General features: G+C 47.2%; 1 protein-coding gene across 4 annotated transcripts; it reads left to right on the forward strand.

Annotated features, from left to right (window-relative positions):
- The first annotated feature begins 2,702 nt into the window (after positions 1-2,702).
- On the forward strand, positions 2,703-19,946 carry LDLRAD4 (low density lipoprotein receptor class A domain containing 4). 4 transcript variants are annotated; one of them, XM_075142152.1, is made up of 4 exons: positions 2,703-2,794; positions 6,477-6,631; positions 17,920-17,973; positions 19,270-19,946. In XM_075142152.1, the coding sequence occupies exons 2-4, from the start codon at positions 6,527-6,529 to the stop codon at positions 19,810-19,812; spliced, it is 702 nt and encodes a 233-aa protein (XP_074998253.1). In that variant the 5' UTR covers positions 2,703-2,794; positions 6,477-6,526; the 3' UTR covers positions 19,813-19,946. The 4 variants fall into 4 exon arrangements, with proteins under 4 accessions (XP_074998253.1, XP_074998250.1, XP_074998251.1 ...); XM_075142149.1 differs by having other exon boundaries at positions 2,733-3,428; XM_075142151.1 differs by lacking the exon at positions 2,703-2,794 and adding an exon at positions 4,025-4,043.
- The last annotated feature ends 234 nt before the right edge of the window (positions 19,947-20,180 follow it).

A 20,180-nucleotide genomic window follows, 5' to 3' on the forward strand; every position in this document is an offset into this window, starting at 1 on the left:
TGTTCTTGCGGGTTCCAGAAGGAGTTTTTTGTTTTCCTAGTCAAGACTGAGGAGACAGATCAGTAAACACGTCCTTTATAAAATTTCACATAAATGTTTCCAAGTTTAACTAGCCCTTGGCTTTATCATTAATATGCTAGACTTGTAATGGCTTGTGGAGGAGCATTACGACTCGGTGTGCCAAAGCCTGCTTAGGGAGCTTCAACCCTGTCGCCAGAGCAGCCGTCCTGCTCAGAGGTCACGGTGGAACCTGTTACCAGGAGGGGAATTTTAGAAGGAAGCAGGACCCCCATCCTTGTTGACAAAACAGCTTTTATGGGTTATCTGGCACTTGCTGCGCAGTTGTTCAGCCCCTAAAGGGTTTGATTCACATTAAAAACTTGATGATGGATTCTTAATAAATAGGTAATGAGCCAAATATTGTTCTGAGGATGTTCTTGAGGATGCTTGTCAGGTGTGTTGCTTATGGATACAGCAGTCTGTTACCATTTTGCAGTCATTGTGCCTGCACTTGTACAGTAATATTAAAGAAATTTTGGTGGGTAGGGAAGTAGTGGGCTAGAGCGGGAGTAAAGTATGTAAAGTATCAGTCTCTCTATGCACCGAATTCCCAGTCTTGCCAAAGCAATTGTTTTATGCTGTAGGTTAATGCCCTTCAGGAACTGAAAAGACTCTAAACATCCAGGCTTCAATTGCAGGAGACCAAAGTAAAGGAGCAGCATTAATACTAATATATTAATTTTATTTTGTTTTCTGCTTAGAGTCTTTAAACTATGCTTATCTGAAACCAACTTCTCATTTTAAACATGAGGTTTGTGAATGATATATGTGGGTCAATCTTTGGCTCAGAAACTTTTACACTTCAATCCTTGACAATGGAGAATTTGTGACAGGAAGATAATCAGCCTCAGCAGCAATTCTGTAAACACAAAGCAGGTCATGCTGATACAACAGCCATGTTTAAAAGGCCGGTCTGTTGAATTAATTGTTTTCAAAGTAGTCTAGGGGCGATAAGATTGTAGTATTGAAGGTGCTCCACATCTGCTACCTGTACTGAATTATTTCCCTCTGCTGGTAACGGTGCTGTAGTCAGTTAATACTCTGCTCGCACAAAAGCATTCCACAATTTAAAATCATCCTGCTCTTCTAGAAACTCTCAAAGGATATTTATTTACAGTCCACAATCGCTGTTCCCCAGCTTGTCTGTACTGTTTGGATTGGGGCTTTAGACCTTGCAGTATTGAGCTAAACATCAACAACAGTTTAATAAATCCAGACAGTGGGGAGAGCCTGTAACCAAACGAGAGGGCCCTGCTGTGTGCAGTGGATATGTATCTCGGGATGTGTCTCCCTAATATTTTAAACCCCCTGACTCTTCCTAGTGCAAGCCTGATGGGTGACCGCAAGCTGGCTTACTCCTCTCAGCCTCTTTCCCCTCCTGGCTTTTGCTACTTGACTTCGAGTCAAGGGATCTTTTTTTGAGACTGGTCCATGGGGTTTGCAGATCTGAAAGGCGTGAGGAGCAGCCTTTCCCGTGTCCATGGTCGCCCCAGAGCATGTCCTGGGAGCTTGGAGCGTTGTGGCCGTGCTGTGAGGGGGAGCAGTGCTGGCGTGGGGCTGTGCTGAGCTAGCCAGCCTGCTGGCAGCGGGACGTGGAGCCTCGCCAGCGCTGCGGCCCAGCTCCTCTGCCTTCAGCAGCTCCCAAGACCTGGCCAAGTGTGGACCAGAGGATGAACTCTCTTTTCCTGCTCACGTAGACTCGCACCAATCTTACCCGGTGCTTTGGGATGCTACAATAATCCAGAGAAGTAACTAGGAACGGGAGGAGGGCTTGGCCGTGCTGGTGAAGCAGGTATAGGAGCAACACGCCAGGAGTTGAGGGACATAGTGCTAATGAGGGACGTGGTGCTAACGGGGCTTCCTGGCGTGGCAGGGCCTCCCGTGGGGCTGTGCTGCTCCTGCGAGCAGCAGTGGTGGGGACAGCCTGCGAGTCCCTGCTACCGCCTTCCGTTTGACTGTGAATCCGGGTTGGGATTGGGATGGGGAACCCATCTGCCTGAAAAACAGCCAAGCCAGAAAGGCTGGCTCAGCAGCAGGGCTGGGGCAGGTGGAGGGGCTGAAGGGGAGGCAGATGCTGCTGGAGCCGGGAGTTTTGCTAAAGAAACACACCGGCGACTGGAGCCCAAGTCTGAGCGTCTCCCGTGTTTTCTTTCCCTTCCCCTCTACTTTCTTTTTAACTTGTGCGTGCGGATCGCTTGAGGTTATAGGCATTAGTTCTTCTGCTGGTTATTGTTTTGCAGTATTGTGCCAGGATGCGTCTCCCTAATATTCTACGCCCCCGACTCTCCCTAAACCGTTGCATAGTGAAATTGCAGCCGCCCAGCTCGGGAAGGTTTCTGCGGTGACTGTCGCTGGCCGCGTACCTGCGGCGCGGGAAGGAGACGAGGGCTGGGGCTGAGGTTGCCTTGCCGGTGCCTTTTCGAGTCGGTGGAAACGGGACGGACGCGGGGTCCGGGTCGTCAAAGAACTGGGGAAGGCGCGTTGCTCGCCCCGGCTCCTGGCTGGGGCCGGCAGCTGGCGGCGGCGGCGCCGGGGCGGGCGCGCAGCGCGGGCTCCCCCGCGGGCGCGTGACGGCGGGGCGGGGCGGGACGGGGCGCGGGCACGTGCGAGGGGGCGGGGCGGGGCCGGCGGCGGCGGCGCAGGCGCGGCGGGACGGGGCAGGCGGAAGAGCCGGGGCGCCCCGAGCGCCCGCCGGGCCGGGCCGGGCTTAAAGAGCGGCGGGGCGGCGGCGCGGGTAAGCTACGCACCTTCCTCCCTCCTGCCCTCCCAGGCCCCGCGGCGGGGCTCGGGGAGGAGCGGGGCGCCGTGGGGTTTTTTCTTCTCTTTTTTGCTCTCGCCGGTTAATTTTTTTTTTTAATTAATATTTTTGGGGTTTTTTTAAATTCGTGCTTCTCCGGACAGAGCGCGGCGGGGCCCTGCCGTCAGGAGCCCAGAGGCGCCTCTCGCGTCCGTGTGTCCGTGCGTGCGCGCACACGCGCGGCCGGGGGCCGAGGGCGGCCGGAGCTGGCCCTGCCCGCCCGCTCCCGCCGGGCCGCCGCTCCACGGCGCGCTGCCCGCTGCCGGCGGCAGCTGGTGGTCGGTAGCTGCGATCTGAGCGCCGGGGCTGGGCCCTGCCGCTGCGCTGGGGAGAGGGACGGACGGACGGACAGGAGGCCGTCTGTCAGCCCCCGCGTCGGGCTGAGCGGGCGGCCCGAGGACGGTGTCCCCTCGCCGCATGGATCCCGGGGCTGCCGGTGATGCGGTGCCCGCCGGGGGGGCTGGCGGAGCGGCTTGAGCCCCCCGCCCGCCGGAGGCGAGCATGTCCAGTGAGCGGCTTAACAGGACAGCGGTGAAGGATGCGCGGTTAAAAGACCTGTGGTTGGACAGAGGTACCCCTTCGTTCGTCCGGTGTGTCTGCGCGGGTGGGGCTGCTGCCGGCTCCGTCCCCGAGTTTCCCGGAGCGAAAGCCGACTTGCAGCCCAGCCCGCTGGGAGAGCGCTGGCTAGCAGAGCCCCGGGGCGCAGGGGAGGCTTTCCTGGCCTGGGAGGGTCTGTCTGCGGAGGAGGATTTAGGGTGCTTGCGTGATTGTTGATAGGATTGTAAGTTACTTCTTTTTTTTCATACTCTTCTGTGAAGGTGTTTCCATTCAACGTATGGTTGCCTTTTTCGTGCTGTGCGTTTACCATGAAAAATATTCTCCTGGGAAAAAATGTATGATAAATACTGTTTCCTCCGCGTGAAGAAACAGGTATATGCGAGTGTGACAGAGAGACTTGGGCAGGTAAAAATGCATCGTTTCTTTTCCAAAGCTCGCCCCAGCCTCTTTCCCCGTTAACCTATAGGCAGAGGGGGCAGGAGGAGATGCCCGCCTGGAAGGCGGTGCTGCAGCGGCCCTTGGTGCCCGGCAGGCGTGGGGCAGCGGGGCAGGAGGCGAGGCGGGGGCCGGGGTCACCCCTGTGTGTCAGCAGCGCCAGAAACTGTCCACATCGCCTTGAGCAGTGCCGGTAAATAGAGACGGCTGCTGCTGCTTTTGTCTCTCTGCTTTTTCCTGTTAATAACCTAATGAGCAGCAGGAGGGCCAGTCAGGAGGAAGAAGAGATTAAAAATCACCTTCCCTTTCCTTTTCCTCCACTTTCCAGCGAGGAAATCCTCCTGAACGTCAGTAGAGTGTTTCGTTGCGTTTTAATGTTTGCGACGTAAAACTGGACTTGGAAAATCCTGTGTGCTCACCCCTGTGTGCTGTGGTTTTCTTTACTTTTTTTTATTATAAGGCTGTGTTTTAGTCAAACACTTCCAAATGATTCCCCCCTGGGGGAAATGCTCACAGTCCCAATCCTTTATTTCTAAAGGAGAGGTACCTTCCCCGCCACTGAAACGCTGGGGCCTTGATAAATTTAGAAGACTCTGCCCTTGGCAGATAGAGAAGTAACATGTCATCCCAGTGATCTTTGCATTCTAGGAAAGCCTAAATCAACATTGCTTGTTTTGCATGTTGCCCTTTAGCAACAGTCTCTCAATTTCCAATCTAAAGTAAAAAAAAAAAGTTTTGGGTAAAGAAACCCTTTGATACTTAGTAGCCGCAGAATGTGAATTGCAGCAGTTGTCAACTGTGTCAAGTCTGTATTCTGTGCTTCTGAGCCAAGAAAAGTTGACTTTTTACTTAAGCACGGTTTTTGTGGGTTTGTTTTTTAATTAATTCTATGCTTCCTGCTTTTTGATCTTTTGGTGCTGACATTGTTAGCTTCCAATGACTCAAGAGAGGAGAAGGAAAAAAAAAAAAGATTGCTGCATATGGGATTGATAGCAAAAGCAGAGCAAAGCACTGACTAATCAAATTTTCTGAAAATATTGGTGGTCTTGATGAGTGGATGGTACCTAACAGCAAAGAGAAATTAAACGATACATGTATTGTTGCCTTTCACTCTTTCCTTAGCCTTAAACAAGTTTAGTTGCTCCTACTGAGACAATTGCAGAACCTCAGCACTTACATGGTGGCGTGCCTGTGCCCACTGGTAACTTGTGTCAAAGAGCTGGCCCTCTGCACCAGCCTCCATGGGACACCAGAGCACTTGCAGCTCCTGTAGTCTGAGGTTTTGCTCGCAAAAGATCTTAGAATAATGAAACAGCCTTGGGTTTCCTTTAGTTCCACCGCAATTGTTTTGGACTTTATATGTGAACAGCATTTTTCTAGCTCAGTTTCATAGTCGTGTTGTGTTTGCGTAAGCGTACTGCTGTTACGCAGAAGGCTGAGGATGACTGCAAATGAAAGAGATAAGCGGGGGGGAAGCTTGTTTTCTCTGATGTTTGCTTTATTTTCTTTCTTTCCTCACTGGCTTTTTAAAACAGAAATTTAATATTGGTTCCCCGAAGTTCATGTTTCGGCACCCAAAAGTAGTGCCATTTTTGGAAAGTGCTGAAACTGAGCAGCTTGCACTGCTTCTTTGCTTTTTCTACCAGCCTAGCAACCAAAGATCTCCTCTCATTAACTGGAGTTGTCTTTCAAGATGAGAGCATCCTCTGTGAGCAATGCAGTTTCCACAGAAATATCAGCAACTGTGTAATTCCAAAGGGCAATTTCTCCCCTTACATTGCTCATCCTTGCTGCTCCAGTGTAGCCGAAAGGGTGCAAGAGTGACTCATTTCTAAATATACTTAATATTTGTGGTATAGGCAGGACTTCAGATAAGATGATGGGCTCTGATGAGGTTCATCGTAATTGTATCTCTTGCAACAGCCAAGGCTCCAGTTTCATTTTTAACCATAGTGGAACATACCTTGTTTTAGAGTACCAGGTCTCTTTTTAGATTTTTACCTGAATGGGAATGTCCTAAAAAAGTTAATTTTACTCTAGTTGGAGAGAAGTAAGTAATTGAAAAAGACATTGTGTGTAGATTCAATAGGAAAAAAGTTTGTTTTCCACTTGATTTAGGTGGCTTTCATGCTATTGAGCTGATTAAAAAAATTAAGGATAGTTTACTAGATACAGTGTCCTGATTCCTCTCTCTGTGGCCTCTGCTTTGAAGCTCATGGAGCCCTCTGGATTGGCATTGCAGGTGGCTATTAAAATAGAGTGGGCTTTGTGTGTGTTTTTGTTTGGTTTTTTGTCCCCAGTGAAATTGTATTATCCAAAAGGCTTGTCTGTAGTGTTTATGCTGAAGAAGTTATTACCTGTGAAGGCTGCGGAGAAGGACCACCAAGAAGTTTCTTAGCTTTGACCTGTAGCCACTCATACTGGTTGATTGGCACTGCCAAAAAATTAATAATTTTCCCACTTTTTAGAACACAGTTTTCTTCATGAAACTTTGCGAAATGGACAGCAGTAACATCTTACTCCAGATCAATCTTGATGAAATACTGAGGATTTTTCAGATTATTGCTTTGATGGATAACATTCTGTGTGTGATTGACATATTTTTCTCTTTCTTTCTTTGTTTTAGCTGAACTGGAGTTTGTTCAAATCATCATCATAATTGTGGTTATAACTGTTATGGTGGTAGTGATCATCTGCTTGTTGAACCATTACAAACTCTCGACACGCTCCTTTATCAACCGACAGAGCCAAAGCAGAAGACAGGAGGAAACTTTGCAGACGGTGAGTATGAGTCCCTTGCACCAAATTCCTTCTCCTTGTGCTGTACGGGTCTGCAGCAAAGCCTCCTGAGGAGCTCCGGTACCGGTGACTGCTGGAAAAACTTCTGATGTCACTTTTAATACTCCCTGTAGTTGGGTCTTTTGCTGAGGTTGTATTTGTCAGTATAAAAAAAAACCAGAACGTAAATTTAAGAGATGCTGTCTTTGATTATTTTTAGACCCTGCTATGTTTTCTGTAGCCTATTTTCATTTTGCGTTTGGAGGCTCAGATGCGACATCCTGTTTGCTGCTGCTGTAATTCAAAGGGGAGCGGAGGGGGAATGATCACCTGGGTTACAAAGATTTGAAATACAGGTTGTTGTGACTTTCCATATATTTACTAATATCATAGAGTTTTATCACTGTTACTGTTTTGTGAAGCTGCAGTAACTGTTTGCTGGATCCAAAACACTGGCCCAGTAAGGGCCCAGGAAAATGTAATGTTTGTTTCACTCAAACAGCAAGAAAAATATTAGGAAAATGATCCCTCCAAGGACGTGGAGTGGTTACAGAGCCAAAGGCTTAAGACCGGATCTCCGTTGAGACTTGTTAAGGCTGTCTTTAGTCAGCCCAACAGTAAATGGGCACCTAACTTGCCTTGTGAGCCAGGAGTTTGCTGGGTGGGATGCACTGCTCCCTTGTGAGGGTTAACCACAGGGTGTCCCTGACCTTCGGACATCCCCCCAAGCCAGGCAGTATCCTGTGATGTTGTGGGGAGGTCCTTTTCCTGATGTGCTTTTCTATGTCCTCGAGGTGGTGCCCTCGGGCTCTTTGATGAGTGCGATGGCCAAGGGGCCATTTGTGAGCCTTTTGATGCATTGAATTCCTGGCAACAGCGTTGGGTTCACAGCTTCATTTCATTTCGCTGTCAAAAAAAATTGATTGCAGTTGGAAGGTGCGGTCCCATAATGGTTTACACCAGTCGTAAGTCCACAGTCTCACCTTTCTTTCCATGCCGATCCTATGTTTCCTTCTTCTCTGTGCTCCTTAGGGAGCTGCCAAGGTCGTGGCGAGAGGCCTCAGGGGGCTGGTCTGGCTGAACACTAATTGCTGTTTTCCCCCCACAGCTAGATTTCAGCCAGATCAGCGAGCGAAGTGCCCGGGCAGGGGAGGGAGCGCTGGCAGGGGAGGAGGCAGGGGTGCCGCAGCCAGGGCTGGACCTGAGCGGCTGCTGTGGAGCTGCACCCCTGGCTATTGGCAGCTCCCTCCTGAAAGCCAGCTGTAAAACGTGACGAGTGCAGGGTTCCCGAAGCTCTCGCCTAGCCCGTCACCTCCACCCTTTTGTGGGGTGAATAGCTTTTACCTCGGAGGCTGCGTGGGGAGGAAAGGAGCAGTCTCCTCAAGGGGAGGTCGTCTCATTCCCTAGCACTTCAGTAGCGCAGGAATATTTAGCTCTAATTTGGTTACGGACAAAACTGGAACTTGTCAAACCTTAACCTTCTGGACTTCAGGGCTGGAAAAATTGGCTAGATTAATTTGAGTGTTGCTTTGAAATGGATGCCGTAATTCAAGAATCGCACTTCTGTCTGAAAAGTGTTAGCTATAATTGCTACAAGTACCTAAAATGAAATAATTTGAGATAAAGGAAACGCATTTTCATCTTCACAAATCTTTTAAAACTGCAGTAAGCTGTCAAATGCATGAAGTAACCCATTATTTCCTTTGTATGGTTCGTTAGTATTGTCTGTTATCAGAGCAAGCAGTGCCTGTTCTCTTGGATGCGAGGGAGGAAACATCACCTTCTTGTGAAGAAGAGCACGCAATTTGGCAGTGGGGACTTGGGAGCTGCTTTAGTATCCAGAGCTGCTCTTAAATCATTTTAAAAACACTGACTCAGTTTCAGTTTGATGGCACCCTTGTAAGTAATGATAATCATAGCCAAGTGAGCACTTAATGGGAATTGATGATTGGTTGGCAAGAACCGGTTACTAATTCTTCCGAAAAGTCTCTGGTATAGGTTTGTCATCACTATTACTCATCTGGATTTCTGATAAGCTGAAGCTGTTCTTAAAAGAAGGTCATACTTGTGGAGAACAGGACTTTGGAGGTCTCTGAGGTCAGATGTCAAATATGTTTGAATTTTCCTTTGTCTCAGGTATTAGAAGGAAATTCTGATAGAAACTGGTTGTGCGCTGCTTGCAGTGCAAACCTTAAAAGTAGTGTGCAGTGCATGAGGGTCAGGAAACTAAAGCATTTGCTCTGTGATGTGAAACTGGAAACGACCAGTCTGTTCTCACTGTCCACGTTGGAGTGAATTGCACAAGGTAAACAGATGGTGTGAGCAGTAAGATGCAGGTTAGATTACACTTTTAAAATACATTTATTTTGTAACCAGGCAGGCCTTGTTCTGTGTGCAAATGCTATCAATAAGTGGATTCTCTTCCAAGGGAATGTGTTTTGTTGTTTGGTTTTTTTTAATATATAGACTCTGAAAACAGATTTAAATGTTTATTAACTACTAATGTCTGAAGAAAATACCATTCTGACTCAGGCCTTCTCTTGGTGGAGAAATAGTGAATGGAAATAGAGGAAGTTCAGCTGTATTTCTTAAAAGAAAAAGGTAAAGCAAATTAATTGACCGTTGGCTAGTTCCTGTAGTGAACTATGAAGTGAGCCCCCTTTCACGTAACTGAGAGAGCAGAGGTGTACCAAGATGAAGAATCATGCTTCTCCTATTCAGATGGGCCTCTTTTTTTTTTTGTCCTTTTGTTACCTTCAATTTTCCTTTTCTCAAGCCTGTCCTATTTCTAGATAATCACGCCTTCCAACAGCTGAGCTGTGGCTGAATTGCACAGATTTCTGGCCCCGTAAAGACCAACTATCGAACAGATGATCTTTTATTCTGTTTTTTCTAGAAAGTGTGATAGAAATGAACAGATAATTTATCTACTACCTTTATTGCCAGTCTCACACCTGTAAAACTCATGGGGTCAGGCCTTCAGAGTAATGAAATAAAAGGTATTTGTGGGTTTCTTCTTTGTCTGGCTGAACCTCCTTCATTTTCAAAAAAAAAAAAAAAACCCACAAAAAAAAGGCCTGGAAATTGAAATTCTCATTGTTTTCCAAGTCCAGAAATTGGAGTATTAAAAAGAAGATAAAATAAAATAAGTGTTAGTAACACTTGAAGGGCAGAAAAGGGACTGATCCCTTTTCTTTGACAACTACATGCTGAAAAGTGGTTGTTATGTTCCTGTTCTGTAAATATGCTTTCCTGTGTGACCACCAGTTCATCTTTAATTTTTTTCTTTTCTTGTTGTTTTTTTTTTTTCCCCTTTTCATCCTCTCTGGAGTCTCATCTTCCAATCTTTCCCCTGGTCTTTGTTTGTTTTATTACCTTGGTTAGTGTGCCAAGGCCTTAAAGGGATCACAGCAGGGGCAGGACAACCTTTGAGTGCTCAGGAGTACTGGATGCTTCTGCAGCAGTGCTGCCGAGGACGCTGCCTGCCCTCCCATGGCGAGCCCTGCCCTCTCCTAGCGTGGCTATTAAAACATTCAAAGCCTGTTTTAACGTTAGCAGAAATACCAGTTTTGGGTCATAACTGCGAGAGGTGGAACGATGCTGAGTGACAGCCGTGTTGGCGTGAGCGGCAACCTGAAGTGAGCGTGCACGGCACTGAAGGGTGTCCCTATCGCGATGGATAAAATACGGAATGTTTCCCCCTGCTGGCTGATCCATCAGCAGTGTTTGGCTTCACAGCCGGGAGCGAGCCAAGGTTTGCAGAGCATCTGAGGGGGATGCGAAGGCTGTAGGTGTGGAGTATTCTGGGAGCATCCCCAGGGCCGCCCCACTAGGACACCACCACCTCTCCCATGGGAGCCACGGATGCTACTGGCAGTGCCGGGGGTTTCGGGGCAGAGCCACGTGGCAGCCTTTCCAAGGCACATCTGGGCACAGGGTATGTGCGTCTGGTGTCCGGGGAGGTGTGTGTTGTGGTGTTGCTGACTGTGCCTTGGGAGGGCTGACGTATTGGGAGGGTAGCGCTGCTGGTAACCAAAACCATCCTGTTGGAATGTAGGTAGCTGTGGCCGGGCGGCTGCGGCAGCACTCTGCTGTTTGCTGGGATAAAACCAAGACAAATCTTGCGTTCTGATGATTAACTCTTAGTGTCATCACCAGTGATTTCCAGGGGGATGTTGAGGGAGAAGAGATTAACTAAGTGACTTACAGGGAGGTACTTAATGAGCTTCCGATGTTCCTAAATTGATTCCTTCTTCCCACCCTGCTGGCTTGTCTTGCATCTTTTTCTTTTATAAAGTGGATGTTGAAGGAGTACCAAACACTTTGACTGCCCCAGGCCCACTCCTGGCAGCGAAGTCCCTGCATCCGTCACACAAGATGCTCAGCCTGACCAGCCCCCGCCTCCCAGCACAGAGGGCAGCATGGCTGCTAGGACTAGTCAGCTTGCGTCAGGACCTGCACTGATAATGCCCATCTCGAATGCCAAGCTCCAGGAGCACAGCTGTAAAAATACTGCCCTCCTTCTTGGAATAGCTATTTCAGAATATAAGGGGAACATCAGGAGGGTGACAGAAAATACTCAATAATATTGACAACTCCAGGGATTTGTTGGTGATTTCAAATGTTAGTCTCGCCTCTTGGCCTTTTAAATTACTCCTCACCGGTGCGAGCATTATTCCTTCTGTTCCCTGCTGGCATCCCTGGCCCACTCGTTCTGATTTTCTTGCTGACGTGTGCAAACGAAAGAAAATCCCAGTGGGAGCAAGAACCCAGTCTATAGCTGGGAGAGAGTGCGAGTGCTGTAGACCACCCTGCTTTGCCAAACCTTTTCCTTTGCACCAGGCATCCGTTGGCAGGGGCTGGGCGTGCGCTGTGCTCTCCTGCTGCCTGCGTGAGGGCGGCAGGCTTGCCTCTCCTCAGGGCGTGCTGCCAGGAGGGACAGTGTGCGCTGGCTGCTGCTCTTTGAAGTCTACCACAATTAAGTCTCAACATCTTTATAAGGGCAGGATCATCTAGGAAATCTGCAGGTAGGACTAGAAGCGAGGGGCGCCAGCTTCGGGTGGCTGCTGACTCAGTGTGTCACCTTGGGCAACTTGCTTCATCTCCAAATAAAGGAGGAAGGATAATAGTACTATTTCCTTCACTGGGATGAAATGAAGGTTATTTAAAGTGGTAAAGTGCTGTGAAGTTGAGGGAAATAAAAGTTTTAAAGCATGAAGTAACAGAAATAATCACTATAAATGTAGGGAGGGAGACTACATGTGAGAGGTTTGATGCTCTTCATAATTATCTCTCTCTAGTACTTCTCCTTGGTGCTGTGCTCTGCTCTGCCAGATGCTGTAACCTTTCCTGCCCTTGGGAAACACAGCTTTTAAAGGGAAGAGCAATCCTGCTGGAATACTTGTCATTCTATTGGGGACAACGCAATAGTTTTACTTTGCTTGTGTTCAGTAGGGAAAATCTTGTAATCTTAAGAGCTGCGATGGTCTCTATTGCCCAGGAAGAGGCAGGGAGGAACGAGCCTTCCCGGAGCGATTTGAGCAAGCCGCTGCTTTAATGTGGTGTAATGTATCACTGCCACCTAGGGCCAAAATCAGAAACTACACTGCTATCTGAAACGCTTCATTTGCGAGAGATGTGTATATTTTTTTGTGTGTGTGTATATATATATGAACATATAAAAAACAAAAATCCGAGTTTAATCGAGGGGGAAAGAGGGACCTTCTTAACCGGTAATGTATTTCAGAAAGTGAAAAACTGACTTTTGTTTCTCAGGAAATACAATTTTAGGTAGAGTTCTAATTCTCAGAAACTGAAAAGTGGAGAAAAACTGAAAGTGTCCTTAAGAGTCAGTAGAAAAGCAAAGTTTGGATTATATGGGATTGTTGTGGTTTAACCCCAGCCAGCAACTAAGCACCACACAGCCACTCACTCGTTCCCCCACAGTGGGATGGGGGAGAGAATCGGAAGGGTAAAAGTGAGAAAAGTCGTGGGTTGAGGTAAAGACAGTTTAATAGGGAAAGCAAAAGACGCGCACGCAAGCAAAGCAAAACAAGGAAATCATTCACTGCTTCCCATCGGCAGGCAGGAGTTCAGCCATCTCCAGGAAAGCAGGACTCCGTCATGCGCAGTGGTTACTTGGGAAAACAAAACGCCATCACTCCAAAGGTCCCCCCCTTCCTTCTTCTTCCCCCAGATTTATATGCTGAGCATGACGTCATATGGTGTGGAATTGGTCAGTTGGGGTCAGCTGTCCCGGCTGTGTCCCCTCCCAACTCCGTGTGCACCCCCAGCCCACTCGCTGGTGGGGTGGTGTGAGGAGCAGAAAAGGCCTTGACTCTGTGTAAGCACTGCTCAGCAGTGACTGAACCATCCCTGTGTTATCAACACTGTTTCCAGCACAAATCCAAAACATAGCCCCATACTAGCTACTGTGAAGAAAATTAACACTATCCCAGCCAAAACCAGCACAGGGATGCTTCTGCTTCATTACAGTTTGAGGAGTTTTTCTTACTGAATGTAAATTTTTACCTGCAATTTATCCTGAGTTAAAAATTCTTCTTCCAGTAAAGTTCTTTCCCGATGTCTGTCAATGTGCTGATGCTCAGCCAAGGTAGTTGGATGACACTGTGTGTTCCAGGAAGCACAGTGTTTAAAAGTGTCCTCAAAAAGTCATCTTCCTAAACTGTTTAATTCTAGAGGCTGTTAACTGTTGTAAAAGTACAAATCAGGCAAATTATCTTAGCCTTATCTAGTCTCCTAAGCTCTAAATATTGAGTTAAATAATCATCACCATAAGATAATTAAGTAACCACCCAGCTGGATTTATTAAATGATGCTGTTATTTCAAAACCTAATCGCAAAATTAATTTCTGTAAATTATTGTGAAACCCAGGAATGGCTGAGGTCAGCAAAAGACATAGCTGGATCCCTAAGATTTTTCTCGCTTTGGTGTTACTTGTAGGAGCTAGGATTTACCATGGAGACTCATCCTTTTTCATTCCAAAACCTAACACTGTTAAAAATTAATACAATATAGGGAACGAATGCATAAGCTTTGTCTCCCTGTTACTTTTAAGTATTGAAGCTCACGCCTGAAGACCTTTAGGAGCAAGTTGAAGTGGCTAGCTGCTGAGAACCTGTAAGAAGCAGGTAAATGATATATTGCCCACAGACAAAAATGGGTAAATTGCATTTGCTCAGGTTTAGCGTGGATTGCACCTACGTGAGAACTACTTGTACAAATCCCTGGGCGTTTGGTGTGAGGGGGCATCCAGCAGGACTGCCAGCGCTGGATTTGCTAGCTGGGAAGCGCCTGTCGGCACGTTGCCAGATGGTGCGGTACTGGGGCTGTGAGCTGGCACCAGGCCTGGCGGCTGGTTAGCTGTTGTGCCCAGCCGAATTGCTTGTGTCTGTATCACCTCGCTCATGGGATAAGAAGTCACGGAGTGAAAAGAAGTTGAAAGTAGTTTTTTTTATCATTAGGCCAATCTACCTTGGTATTTTGAATAATAAAGGGAGAAACAATATGAGGGAATATAAATACAAATGCTGTCAGTTCTTACTTGATTTTCACTGGTCTGAGCACAGGGAAATATTTTAGCTGTCAAATGAAGGTCTGTAAGTAGAAGGAGAGAGCAAGAAATAACACTTTCCCTCCATTTAAGTCACCCAGATTGTTCGCGGCAGTCCCAGTGTGTTATTTCTTACATCTACATTTTGTGGAAAAAAAAGTCATGGGGATATTTTCCTTCTGCAACACTGAGGTTTTTCCTTTCTTCTCCTCTCAACCCCTTGCCATCACCCCAAGAACAGCGGGGTAGGTGGGCACCAACCCTTGGGTGAGGTCCTATCTACCCAGTGCAGGGGAGGGAGGATTTCTTTGATGTGAAGACTTGAGAAATGTAGATAGTAAGTCTCTCATGGTGGATGGAGCAATTTCAGGAAGGCAGAGTGGCTGAAAAGACCAAAATTGGGAAGATGGGGCAGGCACCTGTTTGGATGCAGTTCTCTTCTTCCAGACAGATGCCAGCTTATGTAGAGGAGATGGCAAAGTGCAGAAAAACCCCTATAGTATTTCAGGACAAGATTCAGCAAAGCACTTCAGTGTGTTAAATTTTTATTAATTTCCTAACTTTTCTCTTAGCCTTGGGAAGTTAGCAGCAGGGCACATCTAAATAAGTAGTGCAGGCAGACCCGAGCGGAGTCTGCCTTTGCTGCACAGCTCAGTAGCGAGCTACTGCGTCTGGCTCAGGGGCACCTAATGAAATGTGTGCTATGTGAAAGGATAAGGGCTTTCTAGTGTGTGATATTAAGCATAAAGGATTTTCCTGTTCTGTTGTATCTCTCAAATACTTACAAATATAAACCCCAAATACAGAGAGCCATTCATAATTAAGCACTGGCATGTTGTCCGTTGTCTGTTTCTGTTTTTTTTTCCCTCCTCTCTGTACTCTTCTTCCCATGTTGTCATATTGCTCTCCTCTTAAAATTTAGGAAGCCCCTCTACATGTTTGTATCTGTCACTGCGGGTGACAGTAAGTTCAGTGTACAGTAAGTTCATGTCCTAGAAGGATTCAGGTAGCTGAATGCAGGAAGCCCAGTTGTCTGTCAGCTCCTTCCCTTTCTTCTTGCCTCTCTCACTGTCCATTTTAAGAGTTGTCCATGCACTAAGTAAAAGTGTACTGCCTTTTCCTACGTTGGGCCAGTTAGTCTGGGCTTATTCTAGTGGTGATGAGAGAATCCTGTACCGTGGTACTGGACCGACCACGTACGCATGGTGAGGTTGGTCCGCATGTGGTGTGTGAGCCTGGTATTTTCCAAGCGTGGGCATGCTGAGCACATGCTACCCAGCCATCTGCTTGGGGAGTTCCTCTGGCTCCAGGGACAGAGATCTTGCTGGGGGCTGGCTGCTGCTGAATGATTTATTCAGCCTGCTGCTCTCTCCAGAGGAAACCTTGGGGAAGGGAGGAGCTACAGGTGGCCAGTAGGACACACTGTCACAGAGGCCATGTTGTTAACACATCCTTGCATCCTAAGGATCTCACAGCCTTGGTGTTCAGCTGCATCCCAAGCTGTCTACCTCCTCGAGTAGTCAGCCCAGAGTGGGGAAAGCCTTTGGGCTCCTTTGGTCTCATCGTCTTGGTCCGACTATCCCAGCACCCTGGTTGCCCTCTGTGGGGTCCCTGTAGCAGGTGCCGTGCCTCCAGGCAGGGTCTTTTACTGTACTGGGATTCAGGCGTCAGCAGTAGAAGTAATGGGCAACTCCACTCTTCCAGCAAGTTGTTTCTGTTAAGACATTGCTGGTACCAGGTCTGTGTGCGTAGGCTCGGCGTGCAGGTCCCGCTCCATCTCAGCGCGAGGAATTTTTCGCCATGCTGCATCTCCTTCGGCTCTTCTTACTCTCCTGCCTTAGGAGAGGTGGGCCCTAGGATGGGAGTCGTCGTTTCCACTTCCACATTGGAAACTCTCTTTCATAGGGGAGTTTAAGTAACACAAGTGGTGGTGGTAGATTGAATTCCTTTCTGGGTTGGGTCATTGGTTTTGCCTTTTTTCCTGTCTTCTGAGCCTGAACACATTAAAGGCGAGACTGAGACAGTTGCACTAAGCATAAAGCTACACACTATTTTATTTTTCAAACCATCACTCAGGAATCTGCTGTTGGGCTGTGTATGGCCTGTAGTTCATGGGCAGTTAATTGAGCATTTTAGTTTCGACTAGTATGTTTTACTTAACAATTGCAACAGGCTTGGAGCCTGCTGGGTCAGCTGCTGATAACTGGATTGTCTTTAATTGTGCAAATATACCCTCAGATATTTCAAAGTGAGGGCATCTGGGTGATGGAGGGGTGGAAAGGAAGGTGAGTACAAGTATGTATATACACGTATATATACAGTTATACAGTTACAATTTCTTCTATTGACAAAACCTTATATAGGCACTGAAATACATGAATCTATGTAAGATTTGTCTTCTGTATCAGGCCTTTGCAAATGGGGATACTTGCAAAGGGAAGTTGTAAATGATTGCAATTGTCAGCCTCACTCTATCTCTGCTTTCTAAAGCTACAGAAGAGAAGTGATTGACCGGCTTTGTTATTCAAAGCATTTCCCTTAACAGCTGAATCCTGTGGGAGATTCCTCTTAGAGCAGCTTTCCTCTGCGGTGGACTCTCCTGACAAGATCACAGACGGCTTTCGGTCTCCGAGTGTCATGATGAACATCTAGTTAGGTCTATTTTTACATCTGAAATATGTTGAAAGATGCTATGCAGAGAAGAAGCAACACAGTAAGATTTGAAAGTAGTCTATACAGGGTAATGCTTTTGGGGACAGCATGCATTTTCCTTCCTGTTCCTGAAATTTCTTATGTCTATAAAATGATAAAACTTGAATTAGCACCAAGAAAAATAGTCATGACCATACAATGTTTTGATTTTCTTTTTGCACCAAAATTGAAATTCTGTGCTTTCTGCTGCTCTTATGTGTCCTTTTCAGCTTCGAAATTTTCCAATAAAATAAATCCATTGCGGTAGTTACTGCTACTCTAAACAATTAATTGAGAAGAAAAATAGTGATACACACATGTTGTTCTTCATCCTTTTATTCTGCCCTGAATGCTGGTACAATGTCAGAACAGCCTTTCAGAGCATGAGAGAGAAAACACTTTGACCTGAGAAGGTGGTTGGGGAAGTGGTTGAAGAGGGGAACTGGTGGCTGAAGCCTCAGCTGCTTAATTACTGTTTATGGTGGCAACTGGGCAACTGACAGTTTTGACCGGAATATACCTGGGTTTAGAGTGACTGGTCACTTCACTGAGATTACAGATGCCAGGTTTCATTGCGAACTGTTTTGGCTCTGGTGTTGTAATTGGCTGGCAGGTCAGCTTCATCGGACCTGCCGACCGTGCTGACGTGGTCTTCTCACGGGTTGGGAGGTGAAGGGTACCCGCTCAGCACACAAGTGCTGAAGTGCCTCCTGTCCTCTCTGCATGTTGCCATGCGCTCGTAGCTGCCACCGGCTTCCTGCGTCCTTACGGCCTGTGAGGCTGGGTGCTGTGGCTGGCGTCTTGGCACTTGCAAAATGGACCAAGCATGACTTGCTTGGGTGCAGAGCTGTTGTTTGTTCTGGTTTTGGAAAGCAAGGGATGGGACATTACTTGTTTATCACCTTTCTTTAGGTGGAGACAACCAGTCCTTAGAAGCTGACTGCTCCTAAAAGTTGTGGTATTTGAGGTAGGATGGTGATGTGATCCATTAATTTTTCTGTCTTGTTGTGTTTTTCTACATTCCAGGAAGGGTGCTTGTGGCCTTCAGAAAGCTCGGTTTCGCGCCAGGGTGCTTCAGAGGTACAGACAGATTTCTTATTATCTTCACCAATGTGCTTTCCCTTTTCCTGTTATGTATATTTGGCTCCTCTCAAAAGCATGCATCTATTTAGTAAATAAAGCTTTTTCAGTGTAGATCAAGAGCCAGGTTCATGTGGACATCTGAGCCTGCCTTAACTCCCATTCCATAAACGCTTAAGACTTTTTCATTAAAAGAATGAAATTCTACCTACCTGACACCTCATCTCCATACGCTGCTCCCTGTATCACAGTAGGCATTCACATGTAAGTGGTAGGGGTGTCTCTCTCATGCGGTGGCTCAGTAATTTGTGTATTCAGTGGAATCTGCGAGACCAGTTGCTCTTCTCCCTGTGTTTTTCCTGGATTTACAACACATATCCTATCACCAGTGTCTTCCAGCTAGCACAGATCCTCGGTCTGAGTGATAATTTGTGGGTGTGTTGCTCCAAGTGGCCCAGCTCACCTGTGTCAAACAGTGAATCTTCCTGGTGGCTGACCTTGCATCCATGAGGGTCGGGGGCTAAAGACCCTGCATGGACCTAAAAAATGAGAAGAGCAGTTTGATAGATCTAGGTCTAAGAAGGTGGTGTGTCTCTCTAGATCTGGGATAGACCAAGTGAGGAGCAATAGCTTCTCACAGAGCGTCTTGAACTCTTCCTCTTGTAAAGCCTGACCTTCTCCAGGGCTTAATATGCCGGGGACATTTTTTCCACTCGCAGTGCAGAAGCCTTGCAGGTCCTCCCCGGAGGCTGAGTTCTGGATGAGAACTGAGGGGGAGGAGGACACCTGATACACTCTGGTAGTGAAGGCGTGAGATATGCCAGGCCTTTACAAAATGTACTAAAATGACCATCTGAATTCTTTGGTGATGCAGGGTATTACATTAACTCTGAGTAGGAGGGGGAGGCTCAGACTGCAGCTGAAATTCAGTATTGGGACATTTTCATAGAACTAGTTAATTGTCAAGACTAGAGAGAAAGTGCTTCTTCCTATGTACAGAAACAATTGTTTTCTCTCGGCTCTGCATGTTTTAATGTCAGAAGGAGCTGTGTGAGGTCTTGGTCTTCCTTCGTGAATTGTTGTCAAGTATCTTGTGTTAGATCCTTCCTGCAACTCCTACCTCTTCTTTTCATATGCATGTGTGTGGGAGCACGCTGCACAGTATCTGCTGGGTTTAATCTTTTAAGATAGGTGGCAAAGAGAAGTATTTTCTGTTTTATCGGTTCTTCGTAAATACGGAGCACCCACAGTGCTTTGCTCAGACGTGGAGTCACTGTCTCTCTCTTCCCATTTCAGATCATGTATGCTCCAAGGTCCAGGGACAGGTTTACCGCCCCATCTTTTATGCAGCGGGACCGTTTCAGTCGCTTCCAGCCCACTTACCCTTACATGCAGCATGAGATTGACCTTCCTCCGACCATCTCCCTCTCTGACGGGGAGGAGCCACCGCCGTACCAAGGCCCGTGCACCCTGCAGCTCCGGGACCCAGAACAGCAGATGGAGCTCAACCGGGAATCTGTCAGAGCACCACCCAACCGAACCATTTTTGATAGCGACTTGATAGACATCTCGATGTACAATGGGGGCCCCTGCCCACCAAGCAGCAATTCGGGCATAAGTGCAACCAACTATAGCAGTAATGGAAGGATGGAAGGACCACCCCCGACGTACAGCGAGGTCATGGGGCATTATCCAGGCTCCTCTTTTTTCCATCACCAGCACAGCAACGCGCCTTCTTCCTCGCAGAGGGGGAGCAGACTTCAGTTTCAGCAGAACAATTCAGAGAGCACAATAGTCCCCAGCAAAGGCCAAGACCGGAAACCAGGAAACCTGGTCTAAGTTACTCGCCCAGGTGCATTTGAACTGAAGACAAGAGATTCAAGCAGAGCGGTGGAGGAAGACCCCCATGCTCCGGTGCACAATGTTGTTACGTTTCACGTGGTACAACTTAGTAAAACCAAACGTGCAAACCAGTTCTTTGTTTCTGATTCCTTTCAGGGGAATTGCATGCAAAGCAGATTGAAAGAAATACAAACTTCCATTCAGTTTGTCTACGAGCAGTGTTTCAGGGGAGAGGGGGGGATATATTATTTTTTTTTAATAAACTATTTCAATTATTTAATTCTAAAAGTTAACTTAGCACAGAAATGAGGCTTGTACAGCCTGTTTTATACTCACTGAATGGCAGAAGGAAGAAGGTGGTTTTG

This window comes from Calonectris borealis, chromosome 2, assembly GCF_964195595.1.
Source record: "Calonectris borealis chromosome 2, bCalBor7.hap1.2, whole genome shotgun sequence".
Taxonomy (NCBI): Eukaryota; Metazoa; Chordata; class Aves; order Procellariiformes; family Procellariidae; genus Calonectris; species Calonectris borealis.